Source organism: Buteo buteo, chromosome 1 (genome assembly GCF_964188355.1).
Source record: "Buteo buteo chromosome 1, bButBut1.hap1.1, whole genome shotgun sequence".
Lineage (NCBI taxonomy): Eukaryota > Metazoa > Chordata > Aves > Accipitriformes > Accipitridae > Buteo > Buteo buteo.
In genome coordinates this window covers 58,589,061-58,605,770 of record NC_134171.1, presented here as the reverse complement: position 1 = coordinate 58,605,770, position 16,710 = coordinate 58,589,061, and the positions used below count along the sequence as shown (strand labels likewise).

Sequence of the window (16,710 nt, the reverse complement as noted above, 5' to 3'; positions counted from 1 at the left end):
GCTTCTCCCTGGGCTCCCTCCGGGCCAGAGGCTCCAGCTCCCTGCCCCCCTACTCCAGGCTCTCCCTGGGCACCCCCTTCCCTCTCTGCCCTCCGCTCTCTGACCCCTCCATGGCAGGAGTCCAGCAGAGCTACACCCCGACTCTGCCCGTGGTTTTCTTTCCCACCTCGTTCCTCAGACTGTCCATCTCCTCCTGGTGCCAACTCATTCCCCCTTTTATCTTCCTCATCTCCACTCTTCTGTCTCCTCCTTCTATTCAGAGTAACAGCGTTTTTAAAACTGCATTGAGAGAATAAACAGACATACTCTTCCTATCATTTGCTCACAACGCGCCTGGCATTGTATTTTCCCAATTTCATTTTATTCCCCCACCTCCTTCACTCCTCATCCAAAACATTTTGTAACATCTTCTCACTCAAAAGCTTTCTTTGCAAGATGTAAAACACCAAACACCACAAGCTCAGTCAACAAGTGGAACTCATTAAAATGACTATGCAAAGCTGTCAAACACTTGGGAATTACTTTATTAAAAATAAAATTACACTGAAGCAAAGTCTGAAGTCCTTTTTAGAAATAAAGACATTTTCAGCATTCAGAAATAGCCATCCAGTTATATAAACATCCATTTTTCAATAAGGCATTTGAGATGCTTCCTCTGCTAAAAAAAGGGAGGGGAAGGATACATTTACAAACATAAACCAAATCTGCTACCACTTTACTTACAGTTTACCAAAGATGCCAACACACTTTTAAGACCACAAACATTTTGTTGCTTTTATGCTATTGTTTAGCTACTTTCATGGCATCCTGTGAAAATTTCAGTGCATCTGGAAGGCATGAAAGGCAGGTCTTTATCGTCATTTCCAACAGCATCTTGCATTCTGGCAGACATTGACATGGCTGCACCTTCACATCAGTATTTTTAGCTTGTCGCACTCGGCAGCATTGGATTATAGGTACCATCAAAACCCGCATCTCAAAGTACTATTTGTAGAAGAATAATTTTCGAAGGACAGTTTTCAAAGGTGACATTTTAAACTAAACCCAGCAGGCAAAACGAGCACAAATATATACAATTCCACATACTAGGGGATTATGCAAATTGTGTCTTCTCTGGAATCTGTAAAAAAAAAAAGTGCTTTTCAAATGTGTCCTCATTGATTAAAAGGACATGTATTTTACATAAGCCGTCAGTTGCACGCCAACATCTTTATGTTGCTTAAAGAGGCATTTCAACAGAAAGTAAATATTATCAGCACTTAATTTTAGCTTTGCAATTAAGCATATACCATTTTAAGGATTTCCAGACAAAAATCCCAACTGTACAGAAGCTATTTATTCACTGGACAATACAAAGTTAAAGAAATAAGTGCTGATTATTCCAATACTGTCAGCTTTTAGTGCAAGTTTACTAGTGCTGGTACCAAACTGAACTTTTTATTGTGCTATGGGGTTTTCGAAAATTTCATATGAAGAAAAAATTTAACATGAGCACGGGCTAACCTATAAGGTGAAAAGTCAGCCTATATAAGAACTGGAAGTTCTCGCACAAACAGTGGGGTGCCTGACCAACGAAATACATCATTCAGAAATTATAACAGCCACCCTGTTATACAAAACAGCTAACAGAAAACCTTAATTTAAATCCAAAATAACTATCTTACAGTCTTTGCTAGGCACTACCTGGCTTTTAAAACTTCAAGTTAAAAAGTGACAAAAACAGAGGTTAATTTAAAGCTGAAGAGTTGACTCTTTTACAGTTTAGATTTATTTTCTGCTGTGGAATACCCAATTCCACTTTACAGTCAATTTCACATTCCAGTCTTGTAAACTTGACATTAGGAGGACTGCTAGTATTTTCTAGATCTCCAATGAGGGGCAAGGGGGGCTGGGGTGGGGTGGGGAATATTTCCTTAAAAGAGTGCATATGTACTTATTTCATCTGATATGAAATTCTGCTACATCAAAAGGTTTATGAAGAGATTTAAGGATGATTAAGACCGATTATTGAAAGGTTAAGGGTTACATGTCCCCCAAAAGATCGCTTTTGATGTTTGAGAGATCTTTCAAATAAAAGGCAAGATTGAATGCCCCCTTCCAAAACAATCAACAACAGGCTTCCTTGGCTATTGGTTTGATAGCGGTAAACAGCTCTAAAATTTTTGCACGTGAAAAGAGTAAGGTACTGATACACTAATATTGTATGAACTACAGATCTTTTTACTCTATATGGAAGATAACAAAAAGAAAGCCTTTCTACTCAAACCTCAAGTTTGTCAGATTCCTCATGTTCCATGCCTAAACATACAAGACCTACATCTGTAGTGCTGTATTGATGCTGTATTTCAAGTAAGACTCCAGTTCCCAAAACCAAACAGGTTGTGGCAGTACTGTCCACACTGCCTGTAAATGAAAAACCTGAGTGCAAGCCCCAACTTTGGGATTACGCACGTAGTTTTCCCTGATGAGCGGGGTGTTGGTCTCGTCCAGACTGCAGCCACTGCTGACATGAGGAGAACAGCAAATGCAAAGTGGCAGCACAGATGTCATCTTGAATGTCTGCTTGGCACCAGAGAGAACAGACTTCTGCTGTTTCTTGTTAGAGAAATCTGCTCTCACTTATATTCTGAGATAAAACTTCTGCATCCAGACACTGCACACTCCTTTCATGTTAAGAACATGGTATATTCAAGGATTCATTTGGCCTCCAAGCCTGGGTTTTCAGAGTTGGTACCTGCTTGTTTATAGCGAGCCCTGATAGTCAGGAATGTCTGGATCCAGGAATCCAGACTGATTCGATCTCATCTACACCTATGAGTTACTCGCAAGAAAGAATCCTCCAAGGTTAAAAAGAAGTATCATTTAGTAATTTCCAAAAAGTATTTGTCATTACTTAAGCTCGGTTATTATGTTTCTTTACGTAGAAAATGCTAACACCCTCTCATTCATTGATCTTTTTGGTATTAGATGATGTCCTTCACTCATTTGGTAAATTAAATGTTTACATGCTGCTTTTACCAAAATAACAATTACTATTTGCTAAAGCATTAACAGATGTTTTGGACCATTCTCCCATAATATTTTACAAACTGACAGTAATAGTTTATAGACAGAGGGGTTAAGCCCAGCAAGTTTTAATATCAAATTGCAAACTATGCTGTCAGTTCATTTGTGGAATGCAACAGCTGACAAAAAAACCCTTCTCTTTCCAGAAGTGTAAATGTATCATTCTCACTGACTATGAAAGCCTATCCAGTTTGCGTTTTTCTGGAAAGAAAGTAACAAAATAAGCTGGAAACAAAATAAAGCTGGATTTTAAAAGTGCAGTATTTCATTGTTTAATCATTTTTGATGTTATATTATCTCTTCAAAGCTATTATATTGAATGGACAGGGAGCTAAAGTTAGACCAAACCTTCCCTCCATAGATGGTTTTGCAGCATTTTCAGGATACAAAAAGGTAAAACTTTGCATTAGACTTGCAAAAATTAAGAACAGCTCCATTTTTGCCAACTGCTCTCCCATGCACACACGTTTACCTAAAGAACAGTTAGAAGAGACACATTACTGGTTTTATACTGTTGATCAATTTGTCAACACACATGCAATTCCTGTGCTAGCATACTCCAAACGCAGAAAGGCTCAAGCTACTATTAACCTATGAACTCTGAAGCTTTGGTCTCCCATATTTGAGTCTAGCCTTGCTCAGTTGTACTGCTTCCTATTAACAGCATTTATATCCACAGCAAAAGTATTATCGAAGAACAATTCATCATTTCTCATTTCTGCCTGGCAACTGGAGCTTTTAGGAATGCAGCTCATTTTACAAGCCACCAACTGTAATAATAAAACAAGTTCTGTAGCTGATCCTATGCACAAATTTCAGATCTCAACACCTCCAAGGCCCTACGCTTGAACCACCACCACCCCCAACCAGCTACTGACTGCATGTGGATATCTTACCCATTCCAAAAGGAATGAATGCCTCTTTCTTAATTAGCTGGCCATTTTCGTCCAGAAATCTTGATGGTTGAAATTCATCTGGTTTCTCCCAAATGTTAGGATCTCTGTGTACTGACCACAAGTTGGGCACGATCACGCTGCCCTTAGGAATAGTATAACCCTGCAGCACTTCAAACAAAAGCACAGAGACAGAGGATCTGACAAGTTGCTAGAAGTAAACATAGGAGACTTAGACTTACTAAAAAGATGACTAGAAGACATCACAAAAATGATACAGATGCCTAGCTGTGGGCTGCAAATGTAGCAGGAGCTTAAGGCAAAGGTGATCTCTGCTAGCCTGCCTGGGTCAGAATCATGCAGGCCAGAGCAGCTGGAAAGACATCAAATTACACCAACAGTTTCCTGCAGAGAAAAGGCAGCAGCAATCATTAGAAATTAACTCTGCTGCATAGAAGTGCTGTGACCCTGTTTCCTCCTGTTCACTGTGGTGGGGCTCTGTGACAGCACAGGAAGGTGGAGGTAAGGAAGAGCGACGGGTGTTGAACTGTTATCACAAAAGGGTTTTGAAGTGACTAGTCTCATTTCAGCTTGTTGCACCTCACTATCCTGCAAGCCAAAACATTTAAAAGGCAGATCAATTCAGTACTGGGCTTGAAAGCCAAGTATTGCTACCTCCCACTCACTTTAGCCAGTGTTCAGCTATCTTTATGAAAACATATAGCCAACAAGATGACTTGGAAAAGGATTTTATTATTGTTCTCTGTAGATGCGGAGCTCAATGGTATAAGCCTTTCAAGCTTTAGCAAACCAGTTGTTCCGAATTGGTGTTTTCAGACCTCTGTGTCAGATGGCCGAAAGCAACTCTGCTGTTTCAGATACAAAGGTGGAGTCTCAGCTGCCAACTACCGCTAAGCACATCAGTCAACACAAGCTGACCCCCAGAAAAGAAACTGCTCTAAGTGAGAAAACTTCTGGATGTTAGGTCAGACATGCTGCATAAACAGAGGCCACCTACTCTCTATAAATGGCATTTTACGTACTTGGGTTACATGTCTAATAGATAAATGAGGTCTTTGTCAGTTCTCACTAGATGTCCCATTGGATCTTCATCCACAAAAGAAATGTTGTATTAACAAGTCTCTACAAATGCTTACCAGCAGTTTCTGAGGCCATTCGAGGGATAGAAAGGGGAACAACCGCAGTCATCCTCTGCACTTCCATAATGGTTGCCTCTGTGAAGGGCATTTGAGCCTTGTGGGTAAGAGAGGGAACTTTGTCACGTCCTAGAACTGCTTCAATTTCTGCATGAACCTTCTCTATTCAAAGGGAGTGAGAAAAATAAAAAAATTTAAAAAAATATACACAATATGTGAGAAGACATCATCTCAATTTCTTTTCCCTGTGCTTCATTGTTCACATAGATTTGTCAAAAATGACTACAAGACATGTGATCCCTAGCTGAAATAACTATGACCTTTAAGAATGGACTCAATTAAGACCAAAACCACCAAGTGCAATCTTGACAACTGTCAAGAGTAAAGCTACTGGGATGACAGACATTGCTAGCACTTTTGTATTGGAAAAGTACAGGAAAAGTTCTATTCCAGTCCCAAATGTATTCATAATCTTAGTGTAAGAGTTTAACTATACAGTAGTTTGAATGGTGAAAACATCAAGCTTCTGGCCTGCGTTAAAAAAAATGAACAAAAAGAGACCGCATGCAGTGAGTGCCCAAGCTGGCCTCTGTCCCTGGGGAGATCCATTTCTCAGAACTGGGAAAGGTGGTGAAGAGATGGGAAAGCTTTTCATGCAGCTGCTTTAGATATTTCATTCTGGAGGAGGAATTCTGGTGCTGTTACTGCAAGCGTTGAAGCCATTTAACTTGTTCTTGCTGTTTCCTACTTTCTATCCACAGAACCTAAACTCAGCTATTTCCCAGTTCCCCTGAAAGGCAGCAGCAGATGCTCTTTCCCCCCCCCCAACAGCCCTTCTGCAAAGGAAAAACAGAAGTTAACAAGCTTATCTCCCCTCTCATTCATGTGAAACACAAAGTGTCAAAATATTTGTTTGCCCCTTTCATCTCGGCGTAGAAGTAATTCTCTTCATTTAAGCTTCCAAGATTTGCTTCACCCATGTACAGGATGATGCACCTTTTCTTCCAGAGAACTTGGCATCTGGCTACACAGCAAAAGACAATCTTGAAAGAGGAGACCTCAAAATTAACTTTTAATCAAAAATAATAAAAGTTTTCATTTTTTACCCTTGATACCCTGAATATTTTGTGGTTGTCCTGCTTGCTTTTTCCAAGATTCAGAACCCACACTGCTGATACTCTGAGGTTTTGCTCTCTTCTCTTCTTAGCGCTGATTCAAGACTAAATAAAAGCTCAATGCAAAAAAAATTCTGTTTTCAGAGAAGCATTCAGAACTATCGTACAGTGTTCAACGATCAGTTGCTGCCACCTACTGGGTTTGCTAGGAAAACAAGTTCTCACATGAGGAACACAGTAAAAATTACCTCAACAGCAAGAGATTTGCTAATGGTGTGGCTCATGAGTACCTGCTTTGTGGGGTTTTGCTACTTTTTTTTTAATGACACATTATAGCCCTGTATTCAGGCATGCATGTCCACAGTAGTTTAAACGAGTAAAGTTTTCAATATTTAAAAAAAAAAAAAATTCAGGAGACTGTCTCATTCCAAATGTCACACCAGCATTTTATCCGGGACAACATTTCTTTGGAGTCTGTAAAAATATGTGGAACTATACAGAAAGCAGCCAAATTGCTGCTCACATTACCAACTGCAAAAATGTAGACTTCAAGAGTTCTCCACTAACAGCATGTTATTTGAACTGCTCCACTACATTTCATATGTTTAAAAATCTCACAGATCTTCAGAAGTCAAGGACCAAAACCAAGTCAGGGAACAGACCAAACCAAATACTCCCCACTGCCTCCCTATATGCACGCATGCACACACCCACCTTTCTCCTTCTCCATGTAAAAAGCAAAACTGGCTTCCACAGACAAATACATTCTTTCTGATTTTTTCCCCTGATAGCCCTTCATTTGCCTTTCCAGAAAGTGTCTGTAACATTTGCTACTGCTAAAAGTTATGCAATTCAGGTATTTCCTTTAGGGGATAAGAGAAGTATATTACCAGGAAAAAAAAAAAAAGAGGCCTATACATGACTCCCAAGCAATCCATATGAAATGGGATACTAGAATTAAGAGAATTATATTACATAGCTGAGTGATACACTCTGGACTACTGAGCTTATTCATATTGCTTGACAACAGCCACAGCATAAGGAAAAGGGAAATCAGAAAGAGGCAATACAACTATTAGAGATCAGCAGAAGAAAGAAAACTGACTAGCGCACACTTGTGCAGTACCAGACAGTAGGGAAAGGGGTTAAAAAAAAAAAACAAACACAAAACTCTTCTAGATCTCATTTGTGTAGTTCAGAACGTATCTAATTCATGTAACTGTGTATCAAGTCAGGCACTGATAACATACAACCATTAAAAAGAGAACAATAAGAATTTTATTTTACATTTGTCCCCAGTGGACTCTCTCTCCCATACACTGAACTGATGCCCTATTTTGCAATCTTTGCTCAACAATTTGGTTGACTGTGCAACAAACTATGATCTTGACCTATTTAAAGAGATCATTCCAGACAGAGAGGTGCTGTAAACAAGTATCTATTTACTTATTTGCAAAGCAGCTGCAGCACATGAAAACCGCAAAATCTCAAATATTTGATAAAAGTATTCCAGGTTTATATTGTTCTTAGATAACTTGAGGTTTACCCTTCTTCACTCCAGGTTATCAAGAAGTCTGGGCCAAGTAGTGGTCTCTTCGGGAAATGCTTCACTACTATAAACTGAGGTAGAATTACCTAAGTAGAATCTGTCCACCCTGACAAGGCTTGCAGTCCGCATATGCCCGACAATTTTTCTAGTGGAAATCAGCTGCTGTGTAGGACTTTAGGAGAAGCTGCTAATAAATTAATAAATCAATTTCTTTATTTTTCTTAAATTCAACCATCTAAATTTGCTGAACAGTTCTAAAGAAAATGCTGGCTTTGTGTCCACATGTACTATAACAAGACTCAGTATGAAAAAATAATTAACCAAAATTAATTTTAAGTCTTTGGCACTGGAAATTTATCCTAAGAAGTCCTGAAATACAACTCTAGCAAGTACTATTTTAATATTGTAACCTTTCCAACATCACTGGTATTTTACATATCCACAAAAATCTACAAGTAATTCTCTAGAACTCTGTCACAAACAGTAACCAGTTCATAGCACCATCAATTAATTTGGGTTGCAATGAACCTCTGGAGGCCATCTGATCTAAACCCTTACTCAAAGCAAAGTCATCTTCCAAGTTAGATTCAACTCTGAGGGTAGATCAGACTACTCAGGGTCATACCCCACTGAGTTTTGAATACTTCCAAAGTTGGAGATTCTTGTTAACTCTCAGGGCAATCTGTTGCACTCCTTGCTATCTTCATAGAGCAATTTTTTTTCCTAGTATCTGATTGGAATTTTCTTGTACACTGTCTCTGCTGTCTCTCTTCCCTCCACTGCACACCTCAGAGGAGAATGCCTCCATCTCAGCATCTTCTGATCAGGCAGTTGTAGACAGCATAAGGTCTCACTTCGGTCATCTTTCCCTAACACTGAACAAGCCCAGTTCCTTCTGCCTCTCCTCTGCAGCCACGTGCTCCATGTGTCTTTCCCCCCCCCGCATCATCAGCAACCTACCCAACTGCCATGACCATTCAAGACTGATGGGGAGAGGCCTTTCAATGACATTGACCAGCTGGCGCTGTGGACTTGTGTAAGTCCAATTTGCTTAAGCTGTCTCTAATTTGATCTTCCTCTACAGTGGGTAGTGTTTATTTCCCCAGACTCTGCCGCCAGGCTCAATAACCTCCCTGCTCAGGGAGACATAAAAGCAGACCTTACCACTGCGCATATCACATAGCCTGTATCACTACTATAGGCTTGGAATGCCACAATTGCCAAAGCTTATGAAACATGCTAAGGTTCCCTCGAATTGCTAGGCAAAGATAAAGTTGTCCCAAAACAGAAGAAATTCATAGACTAAAGGGCCATTTAGATAGTTAATATAGCACTAACCTAGAGATCATCATAGCAGAGCAGGACAGAGGATGTCTAATTACATATCAACGTTTCAAATTACACATACACATGTAGTATTTGCACTCCAAATGACTTCTCTAATGTTGCTGTTTGCTTCTGTTTCTGAATATCCATCTAGAGCTGGAATAAAACACCTAGAATAAAAATAGTCTTACCTTGTACTTCTGGGTAGAGAGACATGTAGAGCAGGCACCACAGTAATGTATTGGAAGTAGTGTCTGTGCCTGCGATGAAGAGGTCACCAATGATAAAAAATAGGTAGTCTTCATTAAAACTGCTCTCCTTGTTGTTCTTTTCTTCTTCCGCATGAATGAAGTACATATCAATGAAGTCTCTGGGATTTGCTGCATCCAGTGTATCCCTGTGCTGTGCAATTATTTTCTTTAGAAAAGTAGTAATATCTAATTCTGTTTTCCTAAGTTCTCGGAAAGGCCCGAAGGGAAGGTAGTACAGCCAAGGGCAGATATTGACCAGGATCATATAGCTGTTCACGCTTAGCTCTAGTGCACGGGCCATGTTCTTCAGCATTGTCTTGAACTCAACATCTTCATAGTTAAAACGCCTGCCAAGGGCCATGGAACAGATAACATTGGACACTGCATTGCGAATGATTGGAAAGGGATTAAATGAATCCTTTCCATGCTTCAGCATTTCCTCCTTTATAAACTTTAGCTCCTCAATGATTTTAGGCTCTAAGCTGTGTCTTCCTACTCCAAAATGACGCAGTGTTGAGAGAGAGAATTTCCTCTGTTGCTTCCAGACAGGGCCGTAAGGTGCAAAAATAACACCTGGAAGAGAAAGGGAGAGTCTGAAACCAAAATGCTCTGTTTTCAAGAAGAAATAGTTAGACAGGCTGCAACCCAAGAGCCAGAAGAGAGAGAAACAATACATATCTATCCCAAGCACTGGGCTAGGAGCTAAAGGAAGAACACAAGGTTCTTTATAATAGCTTTGGGAAATCCTGTCCCTCCTTTTCCCAATCAGTGAAATGAATATAACAGTTACATCAATAGTTTTATTAGTTTTTGCAAGACACTAATAGATGGAGAAAGGGTACCCTAGATGCTTTATTACAAATGATAACCATGTTGTAGGAACTGCTACTCTGGGACATACGTTAGCTACAGCCTTTTCTCCTCCGTGTCCAGAGACAGAAATTCCTTCAGTGAGACAGAACAGAAGATATGAAAACACAAACGGGTTTGCATTTCTTTTTCCCTTCATGTTATACAAACTTCTCAATACTGTTTGTGTGTGTACATATTTCTATTACAAGCAAGGTTCTTCTTTAACTTATAATAAAAATAGAGGATATGCATGCTGCAACAAACTGGGAAGGTGAAAACAGGTTCAGAGCCACTTGGCAAAAACCTGCTTGATTTGCATCTCAACAGTTTTGATGCCTCTAGGCACATGTTCTGCACAATTGTGTCATTATGAAACACCATTTAAATTAAATCCCTTAGCTTCAAGTATAACTTTTGCTCCCTTACCAACACAAACACATCTCTTCTGTTGAATTAACAGGCCACACCAAAGATACTGCAGCGTAACAAAATACACAACCTGCTATTTCTAATGTACTCCATGGTTAACCTGAGAAAGTTTAAAGTCATCAAAACACAGGCTAGTTCTGCCTTTGTTCTTCTAGTAAAGTGACACGACATCTGGGTTTTTTCTGGAAATAAAAAGTTACTTTATAAAAGCAACATCAATTATTCTGTCAACTGCAAATCTTAATGTTAAATTTAAAAGAAAGAAAAATGGCCATAATAAATTAGCAATAGAAAGATGCACCATATTTCAATACTTAACATTACCCACACTTCTATCACAACTTAATGTTCATAGCCTCTAACGCAAAAAGAAAAATAAACAAATAAGAAATCTATAGCTAGAAACAGAAATCTGTAGAGGTGTAAACAAGATAACTGTACTCAGAAGGGTCTGCAATCCCAAAGGTATGAATACCTCAGTGTAACATAAAGCTGGTAATCTTTCTAGCCAGATTTTCTGATTACAGTATCTACTCGTACCAACAACAGACTAAAGAATACAAACACAGGACCTAGTTTCAAAAGCCCTAAACAAAATAAGCAGAACATTATGAAGAGTCAGAGGAAGCTGAGGATCAGCTGAACTTCATCTTCTCTGCATGAAGACATTCCTTACGAAATCTACTCACATGTCTACTCCCTGGCACTTTAAAAACAGAACCAAGAACTTTTCAGATTCCCTTTCTCAAGTAATGTTTCCTGGTAACACTGGTGTCCTCAAGTAGGGTAGGTGAAAAATACAGACTTATTTAGGGCTGAATTTGGCCGAGAACGAACTTGGGTTTTCAGGGTTTGTGACTGGAGTGGGGAAGAAACATGGATTTCTTGGAACAAAACAATGTTATCACTATTTCTATCCCACAACAAATATCTCCAAAACAGACTATACATCCACAATCTCTTCCCCTTTCTGTCTTTAGGAAAATTAGCTTTAGGATCCAAATACCTTCATAAAAGAAAACAGATCCATTGTCTTGAAAGTAAAGATGACTCTCCTAGCCACAATGGGAAGGGGAACACCAACAACAAACATCTCCACACTCAAAGAGTCTCTCCAGCAGTCCTGCACAGGGCATGGCTGGACAGCATGATGTCTTCTGAAGTCCCGAAACCCCGAACTATTGCAGAATACTAATAACTGATTTGCAAATTGGGAAAGAATAACACAGGAGACAGATTAAGGAGAAAGAAGAGCAGAAAGTTAGAATAACAGAGGTAAGAGAAGAAAGAAAACTGCCAACTGGATCACTGCCAGGCAATAATAATGGAATAGTACTTCACTGTTTTCAAAGAAAATCTCTGCATGACCTGAAAAGACAACATACTCAGCACAGACAACTGTATTCTTAAAAAAACAAACCAGCAACCACCCCACCCCCCCCCCCCCGCCGAATACAATAATAAATTCTGAAGCAACAAGAACCCAGAATAACCAGGACTTCATGCTCGTTACAGGGGGCTAATTTCTGTGAACTGATAATGCAAACCTTTCAATACAACCAACAAAACAACAAACACACAGAAAAACAGAAAGTTTGTTTTTATGCTCCCTTTTTACATGAAAAATTCAAATCCTTATGAGAAGCAAGTTCTGGGAAAGACTAACTCCACCCCCCACCCTCCCAGTTTCTCACTGCTAGCTTTAGTGTAGCTACAATACTGGGAACATTGACAAACACAGAATTCACAACATCTAACAACTTTTGTGTTCTCTGATGTCCACATCTGGATGTGCACAGGGCAGGACCATAAAGGCTGACGATCACTCAACCTCCATCCACTCTAGAGGTTGAATCTTTGCTACCTCTCATAGGTACAGGACACAAAAATGCTTTACTAAAACAAAAATACCAAAAACCACTTTTTCCCCCAGTCCAGTATTTCTCTTCCCACAGGCATATGTGCAGAAGCCTTTGATTAAGAATTGACTTCTACCCTCTCTCTTAAGTTCTCACTGCACCTCCCATCCAGCCAAAAAGGCCTCCCTTCTTTGCTACTCAGTTATTGAAATGCAGTACTTGCCATTTCTGATACTTTTACTTGCTGTCTCCCAGGCACAGTATTTTATTTGCATCCTATACACAACAGAGCCACACACAGCTGAGATAAGCCTTTCTTTCTTCCATAACATACCCAGCAGGTCAGTTCAGGGTAAAGACAAAACTACAACAGAAAATGTAACATAAATGAAAATAGCCCCATAGGTTTACACCAGGTATTTTGTTTACAAAATGAATACGTAGGAATCCTAAATGGATGCTTACTGACCCAAAGCGTCCCACTGTTATAGTACCCAAGTCGTGAGCAATAGATCTGAAGTTACACAATCATCCAGCTTCTATCATTTCCTTTCCTAGTACATATGAACATTACTGTCACTGCCCAGATCCGTAGCAAAGTCTCACCCATGAACTCCCAAAACTAAGTGTGGGAGGCTCCCAGACCAAACTTGAGGCCTCCAGTTTGAGTGCTGTAACCCATCCACCTCCTCCATGAACCACACACAAAAAGAAACACTTGTTAGCCCAGAGCTCTTATGGACAGTATCTGAAAACTGAGGTTAGAGATTTACATTGCACCTATACCACAAAAAAAAAAAAAAAAAAAAAAAAGAAAACAAAAAAAAGAAAACCTCTTACGCCACCGGTTCTGCAGCAACTGCCTTCCCAGTAGGACAAATACAGCATCACAGAGGTTCAGTTGTCTCCTACATGCCACCACTAAACCCAAGCCAGCGTACTAAGAGCAGCTGCGACTTCCAGTGGCTTTTGGAGAACCTACTTGCACCGGGGCCAGGCAGGCCCACACTGCCCATGTTCACTGAGTCTTCCCTTTGTGTACTCAAAATACACTACCCCTGTGGTTCATTCTACAATGCTCTCACATCAACAATTCAACTTGTTGCACCAGCTAATGTAAACAATAAATAGCAGCTCGGTATGTTTTATGGACAACTAGGCAACTCTCATGTTACAGTCCTTGTGCCTGAGCGCAGCTCTGGTGACCTTCCAGATAAAACTAAATGTAAAGCAACGTAACATCCCTGCCACAGTGCTGCAGCATGCTCCGGACAGCTGGCTCCTGACACTTTTGACTCACCTGGAGCACCCATCCATGGAAGCTGCCAACTGCACTGGCTACTCTTGTGTCACCACATTCAAAAAGTCTGAGAACTGTCTGCAGACAACAGGAAACAGACAAAATTCACAGCATTCAAGAAAAAAGAAATCCACCATGAGCCGGAACATGCCATTTTACAGCACTGCTAAAATTGATCTAATGTCTAACCGCTCTTTCCCTTTCCTCCCCCAGTCCTTGCTAAATGTACTGTACCTAAAAATATTCATGCACTATAACAACAACTACATGCCAGTACAATCTGTCTCAGATCAGCATCATTAAACTAGTATCATTGATCATTCATTTTTTTATTACAGCAATGGTACCTGATTGCTTTTTAATAAACATGATCTAGGTCCCTTGCTTTCCCTTATCTTTAGTGGGTCAATTCTGGTACAGTAAAAAATTGAAGATAAAAAGTTTCAAATGCTTAACTAATAGATTTCTCTACCCTCCAAAAAAAAAAAAAAAAAACCCCAAATATTTCACAACACAGTTAGCACGTTAACAAGCCTCCTAGGCTACCTCTCCCAAACTGAAAAAGGAAAGGTAATTTTCCACAAACACTGAGATCTGTAACGGACCTAAAGACTAAACATGATGAAATTCTAACTGCAATACTGCCATCACGTGTTTAAACTCCCCGTGCCCTCTTTTCTGTGAAAACTAGTAAACTCTCCTTTGACCTATTAAAAAAAAAAACCAAAACAAAAGCGCTCAGTGAGTTTTGACAAGCAGAATAACGCACCTGCAAACATCTCAGCGGCAGCAGCTCGCATGCAGGCAGCGCGGACTGCGCAGCAACGGGACTCCGCAAGGAGTTACCTTGGTAAGAACTGGGGAAGCGCGCAATTATTCCGTACGGCTGCCAAAGCATCCGAAATTTCTTCTCCCAACTAAAACCAGAAAGCCCCTAGGTGACAGACTGGCCGTTCCTTTGACCGCAAACAGAGGCGAAGGGACCAGGCATCCCGGCGATGTCGCCCGCTGCGCACACCGAAGCTCACAGGGTGCCGCACGGTCACCTACCGGGAGGGCGAGCGTCTCCCCACGCTCTCCGCCGCCGGCAGGGCAAGGGACCCACGCGATGAGCAAAAAAGCAAGCGGATGGTTCAGGCCGTAACTCACAGCTGGTATTTACAAATTCCGGCGCAGCTCCCGCTCGATACTCTTGCCAGGTACCGCCCTGGCAGGGCGCGAAGCCCGCGGCAGCTCACCGAGCGGGACCCGCCGGACCCCCCCGCCGCCTCCCGCCAGCCCCGGCAGAGCTCGGGCTGCGCCGCCCGGCCCGGCAGCCGCCCCCCGCGGGGCGCTTACCCTTCTTATGGGTGATCATGAGGACGATGGGCACGGAGGGCCGGTCGCTGAACGCCTCCGCCTTCTGCACCAGCGCCTCCCGCACCGCCTCGAAGGTGTTGAGGACGATGAAGGGGCGGCTGCCCACGAAGATCCGGAAGACGCTGCCGTACATCTTGGTGAGGCCGGTGAGGAAGACGTGGGGGGAGAAGGCGGGGGAGCCGCGGCCGCCGCCCCGCACCTCCACCGCCCACCTCCTCAGCAGCGGCGGCGGCAGCAGGGCGAAGGCGAAGTTGCCCACCAGCGGCCAGGGCGCCGGGCCCGGCGGCAGCCCCGGCGGCGCCCGCGGCCGCCGCAGCAGCCAGTAGCAGCCGAGCCAGCACAGGGCCGCCAGCAGCAGCTCGGTGGCGGTGGGGGCCCGCAGCAGCCACGTCCACGCAGCCATGCCCGCCGCCGCCGCCGCCATCCCCTCAGGCGGCGTCGCGCCCCGCCGCGGGCCCGCCGCCCTCCTCCTCCTTCCCCGCCCCGCCCTCGCCCCCCTCCCCGGCGCGTAGCGGCTTAAGATGGCGGGGGCGGGCGGGCGGAGGGGAGGCCGGGCCTGCCGGCGCCCTGACCGCGTCCCCGCCGGGGCTGTGGGCGGGTAGCGGTCCGCCCCGGGGCCGGGCTCCGCTGCCGCCGCGGCCGGTAGCGAAGAGCGAAGGGCTGCGGCCGCGCCGCGGCCGACCTGAGGTGGATGGGGAGGAAAAGCGGCCCGGAGCTCACGGGAGATTGTCACAGGCCGCCAGCTTTTTTTATTTTTTTATTTTTTTTTCACAGCTGGGGCAGGAATACAGACAGGGAGCTGCAGAGTGGAAGGGGGGGGGGGGGAGTGGGGAGGGATTTGTTAAACACGGTGAAATGCAAAATCAGCTCCTGCAGGGGGTGGGTGTTCCGTTCGGTTGGCAAAAGCTGACTCTGGGGTTAGACTTAGTCCTAGTTTAAAAGAGGTCATTAAACATGGCCAGCTGGTGAAAAAATAAAAGAAGTGAGTGCTTCTCACAGCCTCATAGGACTTACTTTCAAATGTCCCTTATGCAAAGATTTAGTTTTAGTGATGTTTAGAAGGAAAAGAAATACAGATGATCCTTCTTCCCCTTCCCAAATACAAAAGCTGGCACTTCCAGGTAATACACCAAAATTTTCTGTTTTCAGAATCATGGACAAATCTGGAACTATGTCCCAGCTCTAGGGTAACTAACTGCTTGGCAAATGCAGAACAGCACAGAGACACTCCTCAGAGCTGGACCTAAATTTTAGAGGAAAGAGGGTTTTAGTTCTTATTCCTCTCCATTAAAAAAAAAAAAAAAGAGAAAAAACAAAACAAGCACACACCACCAAAACACCCCTATCTGGTTTTCAGGGTAACTCCCCATCCTTGTGAAGTACACCTTAGTGCACTTTCTCCAGCTGATCAACAACCCAAAATTTAATCCCTACAAAGGTAATTAGATGTTGAAAAACACTACTGCATGGTCTTCCAAACTATTTGCTACAGCATCAATGATTTTAGTAAGCACTCTTGATATACCCTCACGAAAAAGAAAAAAAGCAGCACTG

General features: G+C 42.4%; 1 protein-coding gene across 3 annotated transcripts; it reads right to left on the bottom strand.

Moving 5' to 3' along the window:
* Window positions 1–506: 506 nt before the first annotated feature.
* On the bottom strand, window positions 507–15,961 carry CYP2U1 (cytochrome P450 family 2 subfamily U member 1). 3 transcript variants are annotated; one of them, XM_075032540.1, is made up of 6 exons: window positions 15,136–15,957; window positions 9,298–9,930; window positions 5,117–5,278; window positions 3,963–4,130; window positions 3,415–3,538; window positions 507–1,120 (listed from the first exon to the last, which is right to left on the bottom strand). In XM_075032540.1, the coding sequence occupies exons 1-6, from the start codon at window positions 15,578–15,580 to the stop codon at window positions 1,039–1,041; spliced, it is 1,614 nt and encodes a 537-aa protein (XP_074888641.1). In that variant the 5' UTR covers window positions 15,581–15,957; the 3' UTR covers window positions 507–1,038. The 3 variants fall into 3 exon arrangements, with proteins under 3 accessions (XP_074888641.1, XP_074888649.1, XP_074888657.1); XM_075032548.1 differs by having other exon boundaries at window positions 507–3,538; XM_075032556.1 differs by lacking the exons at window positions 3,415–3,538; window positions 3,963–4,130 and having other exon boundaries at window positions 15,136–15,961.
* Window positions 15,962–16,710: the final 749 nt, after the last annotated feature.

What these genes read in the sequence shown, in the direction of transcription:
- CYP2U1 (XM_075032540.1), bottom strand. Translation starts at nt 15,580, where the DNA reads ATGGCGGCGGCGGCGGCGGGCATGGCTGCGTGGACGTGGCTGCTGCGG. An exon ending in CATGATCACCCATAAGAAGG is followed by an intron (nt 9,931 to 15,135) that starts GTAAGCGCCCCG and finishes TTTCTCTTCCAG; the next exon opens with GTGTTATTTTTGCACCTTAC. An exon ending in ATTCATTCCTTTTGGAATGG is followed by an intron (nt 3,539 to 3,962) that starts GTAAGATATCCA and finishes ACTGTTCTTTAG; the next exon opens with GTAAACGTGTGTGCATGGGA.